General features: G+C 42.4%; 1 protein-coding gene across 1 annotated transcript in view; it reads left to right on the top strand.

Annotated features, from left to right (window-relative positions):
• Nucleotides 1-52: 52 nt before the first annotated feature.
• The window catches only part of TRIM44 (tripartite motif containing 44), an 82,392-nt gene continuing 60,672 nt past the window's right edge, over nucleotides 53-21,772 (top strand). Inside the window, exons 1-2 of the mRNA XM_079952633.1 lie at nucleotides 53-752; nucleotides 8,588-8,665. Coding sequence (XP_079808759.1) covers nucleotides 354-752; nucleotides 8,588-8,665 — 477 coding nt within the window. The 5' untranslated portion in view covers nucleotides 53-353. The remainder of the gene's footprint in view (nucleotides 753-8,587; nucleotides 8,666-21,772) is intronic.

The raw sequence follows: 21,772 nt of genomic DNA, 5'->3' as shown, positions 1-21,772 counted from the left end.
GCGCTTGCTACGGAATAAAGCGGGGGGTGGGCGGAACCTGTTAACAAACCATAAGATAAAAGGGTGCACTGGGAGGGATTTTGTTTTGGGTGTGTGTGTGTTTTAGATCTTGGCCCAAAGTTGTTAAGAAACCGGCAGGAAACAAACAAGGACCCGAAAGAAAGGTGGCTTTTGCAAACGAAAGCAAAACAGCAGCGCAGAGCTCCAAGTCTCCAAGCCTGGACAGTTGTCGCGGGAGGTGAGTGAGCTCCGCTTTGCAGGCGACGAGGCGGCCCGGGCATCCTGCTCTTCCCCGCCCACTTGCTCCCTTCCAGCGCCGGCCAGCGAAGGGCCTTTCCTGCCTTCGGCCAGCGATGGCTTCCGAGAGGAGAGCGAGCGGCGAGGAGTGGCTCCAAGATGGCACCTGCGACGTGTGCGAGCCCGACGAGGCGCAGAGGGCCGTGCAGGCCTGCGAGGACTGCGGCTTCTCCTTCTGCGGGCCTCACGCCCAGGAGCACAGCCGCAAGTACGCTGCCCATCGGACGGCTGGCGTGGCTTCTGCGGAGCCGCCGGGCAAGGAGGCCGCGGAGCCGGAGCGGGTCGTCGGAGAAGGGGAGCGCAAGGCGGAGCGCAGGAAGTGCGAGGAGCACGGCGAAGACCTCAGCTTGTACTGCAAGGAGCACGAGAAGATCATCTGCGTGCTGTGCGCCGTCTCGGGCTCCCACCAGCAGCACGAGATCATCACGCTCAACGACGCCTACGAAGCCGTCCGGGTAAGGATCCGGAGCAGGCGCTAGGTGGGCTAGGAGTGCGTGGTGCCCGAAAGCCAGCGGCGCTCCTTTGCTTTGGATGCAGGCAGCATGGCACCCCGGAAAGCGCACTTGTTAAAGGGCTGTGGGTGGGGACTACTTCGGAAGGCGCGTTCATAAGCGCACTGGGAAGTCTGGGTGCTGGAAAGGTTCTTCTGGGTAGCAGAATTCACCAGTCCCACCCCTCTGACTGCGTGCCGCGGCTTGTGCACCCTTTCCCTGCCGCTTCGCAGAGTCACGGGAGCTTTGGTCCAGCTGCAGAGGAAGGACTGGGGCCAGCGGAAAGGGATGTGGCAGAAGCGGGGGCGGGGCAAGGAAGTCTCTGATGGCCCGTTTTTTCTCCTTTTCAGAAATAGGCTCTAAAAGTGCTTTCCCAGCTGATCAAGCAGGAAGTGCGTTCAGACTCCTTGTTAGCGACTTTCTGTTTACCACAAGGTTGTTGAATGCATATTTTCTGTGGCACTATGGTCAGAAAGAACTACAGTTAATTGGTTCATTACCTTTCGCTCCCTGCAGTAAGCAGACTTTATGATTGCAATGGTTCTCCTCAACAAGACCATTGATGGCAAAATGGGAGCCCTGAGGATCATGTCCTGCAGGGATTGAGTGATTATTTAATTTCTATACCACTTAATATATGAAAAAAAATATCCAAGCGGTGTACAAAAAACTGAAACAACAATACAGGCCTTGAGTTGAGCACCGTTGAGTTTAATCCTCAGTTATTATAAAGTAGCTCTGAGGAGTTGACCAGAAGTATGTAGTGGTAGAAGTTTGAAGGAATCTCCATGAGTAAGGAATTTGGGTTAACTTTGTTGTAAAGAACCATGCCTATAAAGCCAGGTGGAAGTGGTATACATCTGCTAAGGTTACTATCCTTCCTGAAAGAGCCTGTCTGCATTTCACATTGCTATGACAGGAAAAATTCAATGGGAACAGCTCATCTCATAACTGAATTCTATCTCAGGAGAGGTGCACATGTTGATTTCCTGCCCACCAAGCAGCTGAGAAAGGCATGTCAGTTTAAGGGGCGGGGAAGGTGGTTTCGGAATAGGCTTTATGCAGCTGTTACCACTGGAAATCTGGATTAAAATGTATCCCTTGCTGTTGCTTTCACTGTGTTTGGAACTTGCTTGCTGCCTGACAACCATGTATGTTGCTATTGCAATCCCTGCCCCTTGTTTTTGCCAAATACATTTGGTATTTGGGAATAAGAACATAAGAGCCCTGCGGTACATTTATCCTAGTGTCCCATTTCCTGCAGTGATTATCCTGTTGCCTTCAAACAGGGTGTGAAGGCAATAGTTCTCACTAGCTATTGTTATCTTGGCATCTGCTAAGTGTACACCACCATAGGAACCTTGTGCACATGTGCTAGGTGCTCACATGCAGCTCCCTCCTACGAGCAGGGAAACAAATCAAGAACAAATCAAGAAGCTGGACTTAATCATCGTTTCCTTTTACATGCAAATTGGGAACTGTAGTCAATGGCTTCTAAGCAAGCCAGGATTTATAAGCCAATTTTAACACATCACTTCCTTATCCTGGCTTGTTGGCAACATCTGACCTATTGTTTACTGAATAGAAACAGCTTGCTATTGACTGTGTAGTACATGGATAGGCAAACTAAGGCCTGGGTGCCGGATCCGGCCCAATCCCCTTCTAAATCCGGCCCGTGGACAGTCCGGGAATCAGCGTGTTTTTGCATGAGGAGAATGTGTCCTTTTATTTAAAATGCATCTCTGGGTTATTTGTGGGGCATAGGAATTCGTTCATTCCCCCCCAAATATAGTCCGGCCCCCCAAAAGGTCTGATGGACAGTGGACTGGCCCCCTGCTGAAACAGTTTGCTGACCCCTGATGTAGTATGTAGCTTTCAGGGGCTACCCATTCTCTTGCTGAATGTGTCTATTTCCTCTTGTGCAGGCAGGAAACGGAGACTGAGAGGCCAACATTGCCATAGTCTGCTGCTACAGAATATCCCATGCAAACCAAAGAACAGCTGATACGTCTAATTTTAGGCTTTCTCTCAAACATAAGCAGTTTGTTTTTGGGCGATCCCTAGAAAAAAGTAGCTGTTCACAGAACTGTAGGAGGTGTTTCAATGATGGTGTTAACTTTTCCAGCTGCCAAAATAGATTTGGGGGAGGAGGAGGTATTCTGCAGGCTTGCAACTTCCAGTGAGAAACAGACTCCTCTTGTTCTTTGTATGCTTTTAAAAGGACTCAGTGCATATAGATGGGGGTGGGGGGTGGGGGGACTTATTTTAACTTCCAGCATATTTACTGTGTGCCCACAGAATACTGTGCCTTACAGTTCATTTTTTAAAACAACAACAACAACTTTTGTTTACTTCTGGATGAAATGTTTCATTTCCCTCAAGATATTCAGGAAGACTGTGGAAAAAGTGGGCATCTAGAGGATTGGTCGGACTGATACTTGTATAACACACAAAACTGATGAACAAGTTTTAAGAAGCATTGCCAGTCTGGTGTGTAAGGAAGGTCTCCTGCGATCATTTTTCCAAAGCTTTGCAGCTTTGGCCATTTCTTCTCCTTTTCCTTATGTGGAAACTGAAGGGGAAAGTAATATGCAAACCATTCCTCAGCACCCTTTGTGGCTGATAAATAAGAGGAGGACTTTGTAGTTGACCATGTGGGCAATTGCATTGCACTTCTCACTGTCATGCTGCAAGTAACAATTTGTGCATTGGCAGTGGCCCTGTTTGTACACATAAGAGTAAGCTACAGTTCCACACAAACTATGGGTTACCACAAACAAATTTTCTTGTGTTTGCTTGAAGAGGAGCAAGCCGTGAGTGCTGGCTTGCTTGTAATGCAAAGTTAGTTTGGCTGTTTTCCACCTCATTCATGGTCACACCAGTGATCTATGGCTTAGGCCACTGATACGATGATGTTATATGAAAATAGGCTGCTGTGTGTAGGAAGTGGATTTAAATGTGACAAGGCATGCATTGGAAATTTTCACAAGAAATGCCCTTTTGCTTCTTCTGTATAAATTGGCTCCTGGAGGGACACTTCGTGCATAAATTGGAAAGAAGTGGTGGAATGAAATGTACTTATCATTGTATGTAGGGAGATTATGATGATGATGATTTTTAATTCATCAGTGGGTTGGTAAGACATATCCTTTTATGTAGTAAACTATCAAGAAGAATTTTTCTGTGCTTCAACTCAGTTCTCTGCGCTGTATTGATTTTTATTTGGGAGTTATTTTACACATAGGAACATTTTTTAAAAAATTGTGATTCTCTACCTGTAGTCTGAAGTGTCACAGCTCATTCCACCATCTTATTTCTGTTCTGCTGCCTCTTAAGAGGTGCTTATCATGCAACATTTAGAAGACATGGGCTACCTTCCACAAGTATGCAAATCAGAACATCATGTCTGAGTGCTGTATGCAACAAGTTGTGATGTTCAGACAATAATAAACTGGAAGTGGAACATTAGTTCCACAAGGCTGGCTGGGGACAAGTTTTGCATGTTATTTAGACAAGAGTTTCTTATATTTGCAGACACATGGAAAACCTACTGACGTATAACTCTGCCTAATCTGGATATATATGTTGTATGCTCATATGGTCATGTGACATTGCCATAGTCCTCACTCTTAGTATAGCTCAATCTTGAATTTCCCTCCTGATTATGCAAGCAGATTCAGTGTTAAGCAAATAAAGGGTTGGTTAAGGTAGAAAATAATCATAGAATTGGAAGGGACCACAAGAGGCATTTAGTCTAACTCCCTGAAATGCAGTAATATTTTCCCCAACAAAGTGATCAAACTCACAATTTTGAGATTAAGAGTCTAATGCTCTACTGACTGAGCTAATGAAGTTTCTCTTGTGTAATACTGAGGTCATCACAATCAAGTTCCCTTGCAAGTTTGAACTTCTTATTTCATTAACTTTGTTTCTCCTCCTCCTCCTCCTCCTTATTCCTTGCTGTGGAAGGGGGGCAATGTTTGAAGTGTTTCACAGACATTATTTCAGTAACCCTTATAAAACCCTGTAAGCCAAGTCAATATTGTTCTGGTATGGCAGATGAGGAGCCTATTAAGAAAATATTTATTAGCCTCAGGCTACCATGACTAAGGTAGGTTTTGAACCAAGAATGACTTGGCACATGCACCTAGACTATATCCTAGAGCAGCTCTCATTTAATCCTTACAATTGGTTTTGGTTTGTACAACTTTTCTTTCCAAGGTGCTCTTTTGGGCCAGAAATGATGTAAGATTACTGAATTTAATTTTTCTAAAACACCTGAACATGTAAGCCTGCACAACCAAATGTTTAGACTTGGATCTTTCCAAATGTTGGACATATGGAGCCGATTTCATTTTTACTGGCTACGATTCATGAGTTAGCCATACATAGGAGAATATTTAAGTATTGCCTCACAGTCACAGGCAGCTAGTTTTTCGAAGCCTTCAGGGGACATGGATGTGGGAGTGATTGCCTTCATTGTTGTTGGAAAATGCTGAGGAAGTATATGCAAATTGTGTATAACTACAGAAAGTGTGTTTCATTGGGAGCAGCCCAGTAAAAATAGATCATTGTTTTGGTGACCGTTTGTCTTGGATGAAGTGCTTACCGTGATGTAGTCAAATTGGAAAGCTGCCAGAATTCAAAACTGGTGACTATCTAGGCACCAAAATAACAGTTTGCAAAAGTGTCCTATTCTTACTGTGTTTGGACATCACAAACCATGGTTTCTCTTGAATGGAACAAGCCTATCCTCTTGAATGTCTGCATGCTCCCCTTTCCCCCCCTGGTGTAACTGATGAGGAGTTCAAAAGCTTTTGCTTCTGATTTTGGTTAACAGCAGCCTAATGCAGGGGTGGGGACCTCAGGCCTACAAGTCTGAATGTGGTCCTCCAGGCCTCTCTGTCTAGCCCTTGAGACTCTTTTGAAACCACAACCCCTTACCAGCACTCATCCACACTCTTCGAGAGTGCTTTTGCCTGGCTGGGAGTGCCCTTGGACTGTGATAACACCTCTTGTTTGCCTGGATGGAAGATAAGGGTGTGTGTGTTTGTGTGTGCAGAACCTCTGGCTTTTGTGTGGCTGGAGTCAGTGTTAGAAACTCAGATCTATATATTTTTTTAAAGTAATATTTATTAAGAGTTTAAAGATTACAAAAAGAAAGAAAAAGAATTAAACATGACAATATAATAAAATACAAAAACAAAAACAAAAACACTACATGAAACATTAAATTAACAAAACAAAACAAAAACAATTAAAAACACTTCCAATATTTTCAATCTTAACTTTCATTCACTTGTTTCATTGACTTCCTCACGCCTCCCTTTTTGTATTCCACTTCAATTAACTGTTTCAGCAATTCCTTTCCATCTTCATCTGTTTTCTGTCCTGTAATTAGTCTTAACATATTCTAACCTTATTTTTTCCCTTTAATACATTAACAATCTATCTGTACCTAGTTCCTTATAACATTTCTGCCAAAGCCATATAACTTCATTCCACCATTTTTCTATAGCTCATTAATTTTACAATATTTCTGTAAATAATCTTTAAATTTTTTCCAATCTTCTTCCACCAACTCTTCTCCCTGGTCTCGGATTCTGTCAGTCATTTCTGCCAGTTCCATATAGTCCATCAACTTCATCTGCCATTCTTCCCGGGTGGGTAAATCTTGTGTCTTCCAATACTTTGCGATGAGTATTCTTGCTGCTGTTGTTGCATACATAAAGAAAGTTCTGTCCTTCTTTGGCACCAATTGGCCGACCATGCCCAGGAGAAAGGCCTCTGGTTTCTTCAGAAAGGTATATTTAAATACCTTTTTCAATTCATTATAAATCATCTCCCAGAATGTCTTAATCCTTGGGCATGTCCACCAAAGGTGAAAGAATGTACCTTCAGTCTCATTACATTTCCAACATTTATTTCCGGATAAATGGTAAATTTTTGCAAGCTTGACTGGTGTCATGTACCACCTGTAAAACATTTTCATTAAATTCTCTCTTAGAGCATTACATGCTGTAAATTTCATACCTGTGGTCCATAACTGTTCCCAGTCAGCCATCATTATGTTATGTCCAACATCTTGTGCCCATTTAATCATAGCATAGAAACTCAGATCTATAAGCTAGGTGCCGAATGGCTCCTTAAACCAGGGTTACAGTCCCCAAATAGAATATCTAGTTGCCATTTTGGGGCTAGATAGCTCGAAAATCATATTTTTCAATACAACCTTTTGGTTCCTATAATTCATTATGATTGGGCAGATAAAAGATAACAGATAGAATTCTTCAGGATGGGATATATTAGTGTGTGAAAGATTAAATGTCCCCCAGGAATGCACCTCCAGATGGTGGAGCCATCAGGCGCCATCCTGGCGCCCTGGCAACTTCACTTGGTCTCAGGGGGCCAATAGGTGCAAAATGCACCTTGCACCTGGCTAAATTCAAATGCTGGCTGGAGTGTAACCTTCTGCACAAAGTTAAAAGTCACATCCATTGCTCCAGTCTATTTTGCTTCAAGCCCTGCCCACTTTTGCCTCTCAGCCACTAGCACATTGTCTCCAGAATGTTGCATATGAGGGAAAGCAGCTCTTAGAGCTTCCTCACCCTTGGTTTACTGTTAGGCCCAAACCCTAAACTCTGATTAATCTAACTGTGCTTAGTGGAAACAAGCCAGCTTTGTAAGTCGTGGTTTGAAGCTGGCTTGTTTCAACAAACCAGCGTTAAAACTAACTGCAGCTTGCCAGAGTCAGACAATGCGGCAGGGTGTGACTAATCGAAAATGGAAGTGAAAGCTTCTGAACAGCTCCTCAGCTGTATTGGAGGGGTGAAGAGGAAACGAGGGGAGGCAACCCTAATCTTGTTCCATCATGATAAAACATTGGTTTAGATAGACACTGAAAAGTCCAAAATATCTTTCAGGAGCTAATGCTGGATCTTTAAGTTTTGGTTGACAAATACTGAGGATAAAATTCAAAATCTCTTTTCAGGCATTCAGAAAAAGGCAATCTAAACCATAAGTCATGTTAGGAAGGACAGAAAAATACTAAATAGTCCAAGTGTGCCTCTCTGAATTGCTTGTTTCACCACTGGGGCCTTCCCCATCCCTTAGCTATGAGCTGCAATTTAGTTTTGGAGAGAGGATAGTTCAAGCAAAAGTAACAAATATTCCCGGGATTCTACAAGTGCTTTGTGCTTTGTGCTTTGTGCCTTTCTTGAAGTGTGAACTCTTGATTACTTCCTTAATTAGTTCTTTCCGTCTGCTCCATCTTACAATTGGAAGCACGGAAGTGCAGGATTAAATTATCGGGCGGCCAATACCAATTACAGAAAATAAATGAAACATGGAGCCAGGTCACCATTGCCTAGCATATTCTCAGCACGGCCTTTACGCTGAAGGGTACTGAGTCACCCCTTGCAGATGGCTGCCTTCTTGACTTCGGTGAGAGGTGAAAAATGCTGAGCATCTAACAGGATTTGAGCCTGCTTGAAGCTGAGCCATGTGACACAAGCAATGAATGATTTGGCCTGTGCAATTGCATTTAATTTTCATTCCAATAGTTTTCCCAGTGCTCTTGGCAGAGACATTTCTTCTTCGTGGAGACCTCTGCTTGCTTAACCTCGGTCCCAGAAGAATGAGTGAATGTATTCAGGGGCTCATAGCAACTTAGCTAATAGAAAGTGCTGAAAGATTGGTGCTCCCCCTCCTTTTCCCCTTGCAAGCTGTCTTGTGGAAATCCTTGTTGCGTTTGTAGAGTTGAAAAGAGTCTCATGACCGTTGCCCTCTTTGTCTTTCAGAACAGAGAACATGTGGACTTGAAGATGGCCATGCTAGATATGGTGGAAAGGTTAAAGTTCAAGTGCGCAGACCCCAAAGTAAGTTAATAAAGTGCCTGCTGCCTTTTTTTTTTGTCTTTTCATTCTCCTTGAGAAAAATGCTTGCTAACGACTATCTGCACATTACATTAAGATCTAATTAAGCCTGTCAGTCAATTTTTTTTTTTGCCAGCTTCGTATGTGCCTAGAGATAAGTAGTCTCTTTCTCTCTCTTGCCCGCCCGCTTTCATTTTATGGCTTGAAATGCACAATCCGTAATTGTCTTCCCTAAACAGCATATAATTATGGTTATGATTTTTTATATTATTTATCTCATCCGTATACAGCCCTTCCTCCAAGAAGATTTGCATAGCATTTGCAGCTCAAGCCTATTGTAACTTAGGACACCTTGTCAGACCCAGTGCCTACCTTTAACCTAAACACAGATTTGGGGACCAGCTGATTAGTGTTTAAAACCCATATATTTTCATTGTGATAGCATTGCTTTTGTTACCCACATTAGGCTGCAAATCAGTAGTGGGTCTAGGCCCACCAGTTGAAAATCAATGTTGTGCTGAGGTATGATCACAGAATCATAAGAGTTGGAAGGGATCCTGAGGGTCATCTAGTCCAACTCCCTGCAATGCTGGAATCTCAACTAAAGCATCCATGACAGATGGCCATCCAACCTCTGCTTAAAAATCTCTAAGGAGAGAGAGAGAGACCACAACCTCCCTAGGGAAACCGTTCCACTCTCGAACAATAATTGGCCTAAGGTCACCCACTGGACTGTATGGCTAAGGGAGGCTTTGAGTCCAGATCCTTAATTCCAGGCCCAACTCTTGGTCTACTGAGGTATACTGGCTTCATTTCCTTAGGGGCCTATCTACTTTTGGAGTGCATAATTACCAACCAGCCTGCTGGGGGAAGGAGTGATTGTGCACCAAAACAGTAAACATTGTATTAGGGTACCAAAGATGTTCACTTCAATGAGTTGATGAGGCTGTTGGCTTTCTTGTACAGTAGTCCACATAGACATAATCGAGTGCCCTCTGGACCAAATGTTTATATGTTTATGTATTGAATGTGAGAGCGCATTTTGTTTTACTTTAATGAGAAGCACACCTGGGGGCAAAAAACCCAGATTATTTGCTCTGGGCAAATAACAGGTCATGGAAAGCAATGAGGCTTTCGGGGCCACCACTGAAATAAACCAATGATCTCTCTCCCCCCCCCCCTTTTACATAATTTATATCCTGCACCTTCAACATTGATTTATGTTCCTAAAGCAGCTCGCAAAGGAGTAAGGGACAAAAAGTACAACTTAAAATAACATGAGGCATGCAAACCAATACAGAAAATTTAGAACTACAAATTAAACAGCAACAGCTGCCAGGTGGATGTTCTCTTCTGTTCACCATTCCATTTCCTGGAGCTGCCTACACACTGGCTTTTGGTTTTTAGCCCCATCTAGCTACAAACAGAAAGTTGGATACCTGTTGGTTGAAAATTTTAGTCAGTAGAATAATGTGATATGAGAGTCATATTCAAATATTTGAAGGGCTGTCTATCTCCAGAGAGTAGGCTCAAAACCAGCATGTCCAAATTACAAGAAAGAGGATTTTGACTAAACGTTAGGAATAACATCTTGATGATGCAGATTGTTTGGTGAACTCTTCTTCATTCGAGGTTTTGATGTAGAGACTGTGTGGCCACCTATTTATTAGTGGATGCATTGCATTGGCAGCAGGGGTGGACTGATGGCCTTTTTTGGACCTTAGCACCCCTTTGACCTGGTTAGCGTGTCATGCTAATAAAACATAGCTTAGCACAGGGGTCTTATCTGTTGTTCACTCACCATGGTTTGTGAAAATAAGCCACGGTTCATTGTTGCCGTACTGACATCTATAGCTTGAAGTTATGTATGAACATGGATCCTCTTTTAACAGTAGTTTATATCTGTGATTTGTTTCATCACCCCACCCAAATTGTCCATCAAGCAACAGAAATGCTGGACGAGAGCAACTGGAAAACTCTGCTGTTCTCTATGCTCAGCAGCTCACTGGTGCTCTTCTTGAAGCTGACATCACTGCTAACAGCTTGATAACAGGGCCCTCCACCCCAAATCCGCCACACCCTTCTTTGATTCATAGCTGCATAATGTGCTGGAACTGAAAACTTAAAAGGAATTTCTTTGAGCTGTTGCTTTTGCAGACATTTCCGCTGCTGGGTGCTTGGTTGGTTTGGTTGGCAAATGAACAATTTTGGGGAATGTGCCTCCTTTAAATGTGAGCAGCTTTTCAAGTAAACGTGCAGGGGAGAAAATAGGGCTACTTCAAAAATTGTGATGGTGGTTTGGGGAATGAAAAATAGAAAGTGATTGTAGAGTGAAGAAGTGGAAGAAAAGGGTTAAACTACAGGCTGCAAAGGAGTATGGATGCTTTTTCTGGTGGGAATAGAAGGCACCAGTGACTGTTCGGTTATGCTTAAGGTTAATCAGGCACAAAGACAGCTGATGGTGGGAAGTATATGGGGTAGAAGCAAATCTATATACAGTCATACCTTGGGTTACAGATGCTTCAGGTTGCGTGTTTTCGGGTTACGCACCGCGCTGAACCCGGAAGTACCAGAACAGGTTACTTCCGGGTTTCAGTGCTTACACATGTGCAGAAACGCTAAATCGCACTTTGTTCATGCGAAGAAGTGCCGAATCGTGACCTGCACGTGCGCAGACGCGGCGCTGCAGGTTGTGAACACTGCGGATTGCAAACGTGCCTCCTGCATGGATCACGTTCGCAACCCGAGCATCCACTGTAATGAAGCAAACCATAGTTTCTTTGATGGTCTGCTTAACATCATTTGGCTTAAGCATGGTTTGTTCAAGAAACCATGGTCTAATGTGTGCAGTCTGAGCCTATATCTGCCTTGGTTCTTAAGCCTTTGCTGAGAGCCAGTGTGGTGTAGTGGTTAAGAGCGGTAGTCTCGTAATCTGGGGAACCGGGTTCGCGTCTCCGCTCCTCCACATGCAGCTGCTGGGTGACCTTAGGCTAGTCACACTTCTCTGAAGTCTCTCAGCCCCACTCACCTCACAGAGTGCTTGTTGTGGGGGAGGAAGGGAAAGGAGAATGTTAGCCGCTTTGAGACTCCTTAATGGGAGAGAAAGGCGGGATATCAAATCCAAACTCTTCTTCTTCTTCTTCTTCTGATTGCCTCCAACAGGGTGGTGAATTCTTGAGAGTTGTGTCCCCATATGGGAAGTATCCAGGGGTCTGCATACCAGTTGTAAGCGAGACCCAAGGCAGAGTGGGGCCCAGGGCAAAAGTGGGCAGAGCAATGGATGTGGCTTTAACCTCTCTACCATAGGTTACACACAAAAGTCAGATGTTTCTGCATGCACACATGCACTAGGGCCAGAGATTCCCCACGCTGGCTTACAAGGTAGCATGTTTATTATGTTTTATAACAAAGTAGATTAATATTTATCTAGTTCTGAATCTATGCATTGGTGTTCTGCAATTCTTTAACCTGCTTCAGAGAGTGAATTGTTTACTCTTTTTGTCAGCTGTCAAGTGCAGACTATATACCTCCAAAACTATCCTCCAATCTGAGTTTTTAAGCACCTGCTTTGTGCTCAGTGTTCTTCCAAAGGGGGACTTTTTGAGTGCCAACATGGGAGCTGTGTGGTTTCCGTAGTCTGCGCCCTTCCAATATTATGAAGTGGGCTCTTCACTCTGCTTTCGAAGTCAAAGTGAGAAGTGCTGTCATCAGGGTCAAGAGAACGGTAATTGTGTAATACAGTATCATATAGTGTAGTGCAAGATTTATGGGTCACACTCTTGAACTAGGTTGGCCATCTGTACAAAATTAATAAATACAAGTTGCTGTACGGGGGGGAGGGGTTGGTATTATGATTTAGGCCTGCAAACTGATTAAATGTTACTTGATTCATCAGTAAAAAGCAAGGCAGTTAATCCATGACTGTAATACTTCTGTTAAGAGATTAATTTCATTAAGACAGGTATATTTAGTGATGCCTGGGGAACTGGTGTTACCCGTCAAAGGGCTTTCTCAATAATATCACCCAGGTTGTGGAAAAAAATCCCTTGGGAAGTTAGGTTTGTGCCAACATACGTACTATTTGAAAACCTGCCCCCGCCCCAGCTGCTGAAGTTGGTGCGATTGACCATTGTATCTTGTGTTAATAGATTATTGCTTTCTTTTTGCTATAACTGCTGTTTCAAATTTGGTGTTTACACATGCTGTACTTAGGCTGAAGGTTGGAATAGAGAATAAAATACTAAATAAAATAGGTGATATTTGAGGAATATTAACAAAGAAGAAAGGACAGTTGTAGAAGAAGAAACCCTCTCAAGTTTATTTATGAAATCTGTATCACACAAGCAGTGCTTTTTTTCTAAGAAATGTTTAGGGGTACTCTCATATTCCTACTCATATAGAAATACTGCCCCTCAGTGTGGCCAAACTTAGATTCACAAAATGTTTAGGCATGTGCGTCCCCCCAGAAAAAAAGCACTTCATGCAAGCAACATGATGCCATTTTTTGTTTGTGGTAGTGTTTCATAACCATCACTGACTCTGCCAAGAGTGTACAAAAACATGTCAAATGCCCCCCCCCCCCGTGATGTATAAACAGTTGACCGTGGCTTAGGCTTCCTTTTTTATTCCCAGAATGCATTTGGAGTTGGAAGCTTCAGCATTGACCCTTGTTAAAAAAATGGGGGGGGGGTCTGAGCCAGAAATAAGTTGAGCTGTTATCCACCGAGCTCTCCAAAAATGTTTCTGCTCTGACTCCTTAAAGGTGGTCAACAACATTTGCGAGGTCACAGATCCCTTCATCTGTAGTCAACATGGCCAGTAGTCAGGAATGATGAGAGTGGTAGTCCAGTAGTGTCTGGAATGCTACAAGTTAGCCACCTCCTGGACCTAAGTCATGGGAAATGTAAAAGATGCATGATGAAAAATACAAGCACTGCAACTTGTGTTGATGTTTGGGAAGGCTCAGACCAGAATGCCCCCTTTATGTGCTTAAAGAGGGCACTCTTACAGTGTTTAAGAAGCTCTGTCTCTTATAGATAGCTTTTCTGTTCAATATGGAACTCTGAATATCCAGCATTCTGTATAAGTAAATGAGATTATAACTCCAAGGCGTTAACTATGTTCAGATCTTAACAGTCCAGCCCGTTCTGTTCCTTTCTTGCACACATCTAATTGGCTATTATGTGCTTGTGTGAAATTGTCTCCTTTTCTGCTGGCTTTAATTGTCTTGGAAGAGCTATTTAAGAAAGAAACAAACTGCTTCAATCTCTGGATGCTGCCTCATCCTTGACTTGTACAATCTGGCTCCGAAAATCCTCCAGTGCTGTTGTTCCTGTAGCAAATTTCCCGCTAGCATCACAGGACTTGATTAATCCAAATGCTGATGTCCCACAGGCACTGTAGTTATTTTTAGCATTATGGTTGTGCAAAGGGTGGGTGAAGATTTATGGCTTTGTCTAGTAAAAAATCTAGCTGCCTTTCTCTATATAAGGGACCTGGATGCATTCCAGCAGCTGCATCTGAAACAGCATCTCCTTCATAGTTGCCAGCTCTTAATAGCCCTTTTTGTTTTTTAATTAAAAGTTCTAAGATCCTGAAAATCTTGAATGAAACTAGTTGGAGACATAAGCAAGGATTCTTATTGTACTATCTGGATAGAGTGTGATATATCTAGTTCAGTCCATAAACCCATGTAACTCAATTCCAATGGTCTTGCTCTGGAAAAAAGCAGTTTCTGAACAAGTTGATGAGAAGGGGTGTGTGTGAGTGTGCTCTACTACCACCTCCTCCTCCATATAATCCTTCCTAATTGTCTGGAACATCTATTTCTGACTTCATGAAAACATCCTGTTTTCAATTGAAGTATGCCTTGTGGTTTTTACCCATCAGACTTCCATGTATAAAATTGAGTTTTGCTCCTGAGGTTTAAGAACCGTGAGAATCTTAAGTCAGTTTTAAGCTTCTAGAATTGATATGAGTTAAATAAATAAGAAAATAATGCCACTTACGAAGATGCTGTATATTTCCTATGTTTTAATCTCAAAATTGTATTGGATTTAGCACTGTGACATTTTATTCATTTATTTTTTTAATGATGTCTAAACTACCCTTCATCAAAATAGATCCCAAGGCAGTGTGCAATAATAGCAACAATCAAGAAATGCAATAAAATCTCTGTTCCTTGAGCTAACTTTTTCAGGAATGGAGTCTAAAGAACTGAGGCAAATAATTGTGATGAGAGGCGAAGTTCTAGGCCTAATAGACAAAATAAAAGCTGATGAATTGCCAGGTCTGGGTGCTATTCACCTAAGAGTTCTCAAATAACCCATATGTAAAATTCTTTATCTTCTAACAAAAATATGTAACTTCTCCCTAAGATCATCCTCCACACCTGAGGACTGGAAAGTAGTCAATATAACACCAACTTTTGGAAAAAAATGGCTCCTCAAAATTCCAGGCAGTTACCATCTGTCCTGGTGGAAAGTATTGTTAAAGATAAAATAACCAAGCACATTGAAGAACAAACCTTGCTGAAGCAGAACCAACATGGCTTCTGAAAGGATAAGTCCTGTCTCTCTAAACTATTAGAATGACTTGAGAGTATAAAAAGCATACAGATGTGGTGACTGAGCTGACATAATGTCACTTCAGTTTTCAAAAAACCTTTGTCAAGGTACCTCACCAAAGACTCCTGAGTAAATTTAGCAGTCATGAAATAAGAGACAAGGCCCTCTTGTAAATCAGGAACTGGTTAAGTAACAGGAAGCAGAGGGTAGGAATACATGGATAGTTCTCACAATGGAGGGATGTAGAAAATGGTGTTCCCCGTGTGGTGGTGGCCCAAAGGGCCACAATAAATGTGATACTGTGTACCCCTGTAAATCCTTGAGTGTGCTTCAAATAGAGAAGTTATGGTAGCCTGCCACTTTATGAAACTGATTATTTTGCAAGTTGCTGCCCCCCATTGGGGCAGAAATAGATAATATGTGAATCACAAAGATACAGCTCAAAGCTAGAACGTTAAGTTGGTACATGGTGCAAATGGCTACAGGTAACACAGGTTCCCAAACATGCACACTAATACAATGTAACAGAACATGGTGGGAATCAGAACTTAATGAGCATAAATTGCGAGTGCTTATTGCACATGTGTATTAAACATGAAATGAGGTAATGATGTATATGATTGGTGAAAATTGAAATGCTTTGTTTGAAATTTTATAAATACCACTGCCTGGACCACTGGGCGGGCTTGCAGTTTTGCAGAACAATCCGACTATAACCTATTGCTTTGCAATAAACAACACATTTTTCACATTTCTGAGTTTTATTGCCATAAAAAAGGTAAAGGAGCCCTGACAGTTAAGTCCAGTTGCGGACGACTCTGGGGTTGCAGCGCTTATCTCACTTTACTGGCCAAGGAAGCTGGCATTTGTCCACAGTTAGTTTCCTGGTCATGGGGCCAGCATGACTAAGTCGCTTCTGGTGAAACCAGAGCAGCGCACGAAAATGCCGTTTACCTTTCCGTTGGAGCGGTATCTATTCATCTACTTGCACTTTGATGTGCTTTTGAACTGCTAAGTTAGCAGGAGCTGGGACTGAACAACGGGCGCTCATCCCGTCACGGGGATTCGAACAGCCGACCTTCTGATCGGCAAGCCCAAGAGGCTCAGTGGTTTAGACCACATCGCCACCCACGTCCCTTTTTATAACTCAGGAGATAAACTATTTTTGGCTTACAACACCCCAAGGATTGATATTGGAACCTGTGATTTTTAACTTGTTCATAAATTATTTAGAGTTAGGAGTGAAAGGCGAGGTGGCCAAGTTTGCTGATGATACAAAATTATTTACGGTTGTTAAAAGAAAAAAAAGATTGTGAAGAATTCTAAAGGGACCATACAGAGTGAATGGGTGGTAAAATGGTAAGTATGGTGCAATGCAAACAAGTTCAAAGTGATCCTTTGGAGGCAAAAAATCTTAATTTCACATGTACACTCATGGGAACTGAACTAGCAGCAACTGAACAGGACTGAGACCTTGGGGTCATGGTGATAGCCCTATGAAGATGACAACCCATCGTGTGGCAACTGTGTAAAAGGCAAATTCCATGCTAGGGATCATTAGAAAAGAATTTGAAAATAAATGTTTTAGTATCATAATGCCATTACACAAATCTATGGTGTGACTACATTTGGAATGCTGTATGAGGTTCTAGTTGTCTCACCTGAAAAAAAATAAGGTAGTTGGAACCTTCACTTTACAGCTTTTGGTGTTAACCTGGCCTTTGACACTTGAGACATGTATTTTCAGGGCCAACCCTATTCCTGTGACTAATTGGTCTTAACATCTGCTGGCTAGTTTGCAAATGGTTTATGTGCCTTTTCCTGTAAGCTTGAAATATTTTGATCCCTGAATATGCTGCCATGAACACATGAATATCTATATAGAAAAGTTTTTCTTGCAGACTCTGTCTCCATCACCCATGATACCTGCCCTGTTTTAGCTACCATGATGAGTATATAGCTAAATCGCCTCACCCAGTTACTATTTTTTGAAGAGAGAAGGAGTTGAACCATTATCTTCTTTATTCTTAGTGATGAAACCTTGAGCTAAACACCATCAAGAATTTTTTTTCAGGCCAAATTGCTTTTTCTTACTCATTTTTTTTTTAAAAAAAAAACAATTCTTATTCATTTCGTGCTATTTCAAGTCTTCGGCAATATTCGCTGCCAAATGGTGATTCATTTGTGCAAACGGATAATTATGAAGCAAATGCCACTTTTGACAAGCAGAGCAAAGCTGTCAGGCTCTTTCCCCTTGAGCAACGCCACTTTTTGTTTCCAGTGCTAGATTGTATTTGACATTTAATTTAAGCGCCCTTGGTACCTACTCACAGGACTTTGCAATGATAATGGAGATAAAGCAACCGAGAGCTGCTTATGACAGAACCTTTATTCTTCCAATTGTCCCCACACTTCAGATTGCACTGAAGTGCCTTATTTGCATTGAGGAAAGTGTCTTAAGCTAGAGACTTCGGGGGGAAGAGGAAGAGACCCAGAATGATTTAATCATGAAACTCATTGTTTTTTTTACTCGTGACATAACACACTGATCCACAGAGCAACCTCTCTCTCTTTCTCTCTCTCTCTCTCTCTCTCTCTCTCTCTCTCTCTGTGTGTGTGTGTGTGTGTATGCACATGCACATGTATGCATCAAAAGTAAAGGTAATACAGACAGGAGAGATCTCTCAGCAGCAAAGAGCAGAGCAGTCGAGTAATTCAATTTGCAGTCTTCCCAGCACAATTGGTTCTCCATGTGCATACACATTCCATTGATCTGTAGCGGACTTGGCACAGAGAAAATGCCACTGGTAATATTGGCATAGGCTGTTCTCCCATGAATTGGAAAGCAGATTTTCTCCCCACCCCCCAAACCATCTCACCCCAAATGCCTTAACCTTATGGATATTCATGGCACTGCCATCTCCACGACCTTGTCAGATGCTGAAAGCTAAATAGGGGCGACTTCCAAAAAATAAATAGATGCCATGATTCGAAAATAAATGCAGCTATGCTACAGCTCTCTCTAGGGAGTTGTATCAGTTGGTGTTTAGTAGATAAGGGGAAATGTTAGCAAGCATTTGGCACGATGCTTATGAAAACCTAAGGCCAAGAGAGAGTTTATACTTTAAATCATGCTAGTGTACCTGCCTCCCTAATCTTCCCTTAAGTTTTGAGAAAAGATGCATTCATATCAACAGGTGTTTTACAAATTCCCTTGGGACCTGGTTTCTTGGGAGTGTTCCTACATGCATTATGTTTCTGAGAAAACAGTTTGCCAAAATGTTTATGAAAACAAAGAGGACATAGACATGTTTCTATATGAAAAAGTCCAAACTGTTCACATATTATGAGTGATGTACAGGTAGGTTTCTTGCTTGTGTTTTGATGTAAAGCAGCGGCGGAGAATTGGATTGTGCCAGAGAGCCATATCCTTAGTTCCCCCTGAGGGCCACCTTTGATGGGTGAGACCAGCCAGCTGTCAGTTACCTGACATTACACTGATGCATGTGACCTGTTTTCTTCTATGCAAAGCAAACCATGCAGACACAAGACTTTGCAGGCACCATTGATTGGCAGGGCCTGCAGGGAGCTGTATATTTACTTGCCCCACACCTGATGTCATGTATATGGGATCAGGTATAAAACAGGTGGCCATGGCTGGGCTTGAAACACATTAATTAGGAAACATTAATTAGCCGAGTGGGGCTAATTAATCCCATGGATTGAAAGTTCCCCACCTCTTGTCATAAAGAAGCTTAGTAGAATGAAGAGGGTCAACGTTCTGGCAACACACAGTATATGCTAACTTTATTCTGCAAAATTTCATTTCCTCTTTTTTTAAAAAAAAAAATGATTTTTTAAAATTGTAAATTTATTAAAGAAAGAGGGCAGGAAAGAGAAAAGGGGAAAACAAAAACAAAATAGTCCCTTAACATTCACAATACAATAAACATCAATACATCCATATTAATTTACACGTACAGATGGATATATGCCACTCAAATGCCTGAATGTTATCCAAACAAAGTAGGTGTTTATAGAATAATGTTCAGATGGAGCAAGGGCATTAAAGTCTTCACACCATTACATAATAGATGCTGAGTATTTATCCTTACAGGCTTGAAGTATGTCTCTTAGCGACCATAGGGTTTTCCTGTTGTAAGTCCCCATGCCACTGGTATATATGTAATTTAAAACATCCACATATATCAGAGGTTTCAGCAGTACAGTATTAATATGGACATCAACTTCAAACCAGAAAGGATTCCTCAGTGAGACATTCACAGCATTACACCTCCAGCATTTAGTTGCTTTAAACAATGCTTTATTGTAGAGACTTTGTATAGTCCAGTATACCCGAAATACTTTTTTTTGTTGAATTGGTCTCAATTTTAAATCTAAGCATTCTGTGTAGATCCTAGAGCAGTTTCCCTTGGTTTAGGTTGTATATAGCATGCAGCAAAACTGCCTCTCTCTGGATGACTTGTGGTGTGGCTACAGAAAATGCAAAAAAGCTGTTGCTGTTGGTGGGGTGGCATAGTTCATGAAGTCAGATGTGACAACATCTGCAATGCAATACGATGCCTATTCCTCATGTAGCTTTAGTGTTACCTGGAGGCCCTTCTCATGTGCGAAGGGAACATATTCACTGAATAAAATTAGTTCTCTGAGACTTCATGCGTGGGGGCTGAGTTATTTTGAAAGCAGAACTGGAAAACGGCAGCACCTGTTCCAGCCTTCAGAACAAGTGGGCACATTCTGGAGATGTTGGCAGTTCTGTATACCCAGATGTGGCTCCTTTATTTTATTTTTTTTCAAAGAACCCTTTTGATGAATCCGTTGTTGTACGTTACCCACATCCATATCTCTGCAAGTTGTCCGGATGCCGCTGATGAGTACCATCAAAAGGCAAATGCACAGCGCACTAATGAGCTTGCTGAACAGTTGTCAGAAACATCACTCCTAATGGAACAAAATTGCTTTATAAACAGACGGGCCAGGAGGCCGGTGAATGACTAATCTGAAATTCTTTGAATTGGCTTGATTCATGAGCGGAGAATCTAGTTTTAATTGGAGCAGAGGCCTGGCTATGTTTCAAGAGACCAGTGTGGTGGTGCGCTTTCCACCCTGTTGCTGTTTTGCCTCTGTGTTTTGTACCGAAGTTTCAATGAACGTCTTGTGGAGAGAGCGAGAGTGACATATATTGATGGCTGCACCGCTCTGCATCAAGGAAACCCTATCTTCAGAGCCGTTAATGCAAATCACTGTTCCAAAGAATCATTCATAAAATAGTCATTTCCCCTGTGCTCCTTGGCTGAGCTTCTTTCCCCACCCCAACATCCTTCACTTTCCCACCAGCTACCTGCTGTGCTATCCAAGGACACATTGCAGCCATCTGTATAGGTGGGTAGCAAGAATCACCACCTGGCGCTGCTTTAAAACCTGGGTATATGGACTCAGTCTTGATTTTGTGCATGTCTGTCCCACACTTTTGCCTTGAACGGTTTAATGAGCCTTTTAAAACAAAAGGAGGGTCAAGTGTATTTTGGGAGAGAGAGTGGGTTACAAACTGCGGGGTGGGGGGTAGGGACAATTTTCTTGGGCACAAGTTCATGTTTAAGAGTGGGTTGGGGGTAGTTAAATGCTTGCAAGCTTAAAATGGTTCCTCCTTTTATGCAATAGGTTGCATAGGCTTTCAGAATTAGCATGCTGTTTGTTTACAACTTGATGCTTCAGTTTCACAGAATTTGGATGTCTCAAGGTGGGGTGGGGGTGCGGTTTAGGCTAAGCATTATGGAGGTAAAAGGAGGGTTAATGATATGTAACAGGTAATATTAACAGAACTTATAGGGTACCCTATTAGCAAGTTCTCAGGGTGGTTCACAACCATAGGTTTATTGTGAGTTGAGAGAGCCCCATCTTACATTGAAGAACCCCATCTTTCCTTGACACTTGTTTCATTCTGGCTTCCATTCTGGCTTCTCTTAGATAGGAGAGACACTGACCCATATTCCTGTAACTTTCAGGATTGGTTTTTGCAATGTGTTCTATACGACAGTACAGTGGTACCTAGGTTACATACGCTTCAGGTTACATACGCTTCAGGTTACAGACTCCGCTAACCCAGAAATAGTGCTTCAGGTTAAGAACTTTGCTTCAGGATGAGAACAGAAATCATGCTCTGGCGGCGCAGCAGCAGCAGAGGCCCCATTAGCTAAAGTGGTGCTTCAGGTTAAGAACAGTTTCAGGTTAAGAACGGACCTCCGGAACGAATTAAGTACCGGTACTTAACCCGAGGTACCACTGTATGCTCAAAGATGACCTGGAAGCTTTGGTACTAATGGACCATCACCTATTCCCATGGTTCAGCACTGGCTACCACTCTGCTTTTGAGCATAAAGCAATGAGGGTTGCTGTTTTTATCATTGCTTAAAACCCACAGCTGCCTTTTGTATGAGCCCTTCTGCCTGTCATGGCCTAGTCATCCGGCACTGCTCTCTAGCCAGTCTTTCTGGGGGACAATGGCTGCAAGAAGCAGGAACCT

The sequence above is a fragment of the Podarcis cretensis genome, assembly GCF_951804945.1.
Source record: "Podarcis cretensis genome assembly, chromosome: 1".
NCBI lineage: Eukaryota > Metazoa > Chordata > Lepidosauria > Squamata > Lacertidae > Podarcis > Podarcis cretensis.
This window is presented reverse-complemented; position numbering and strand designations above follow the sequence as displayed.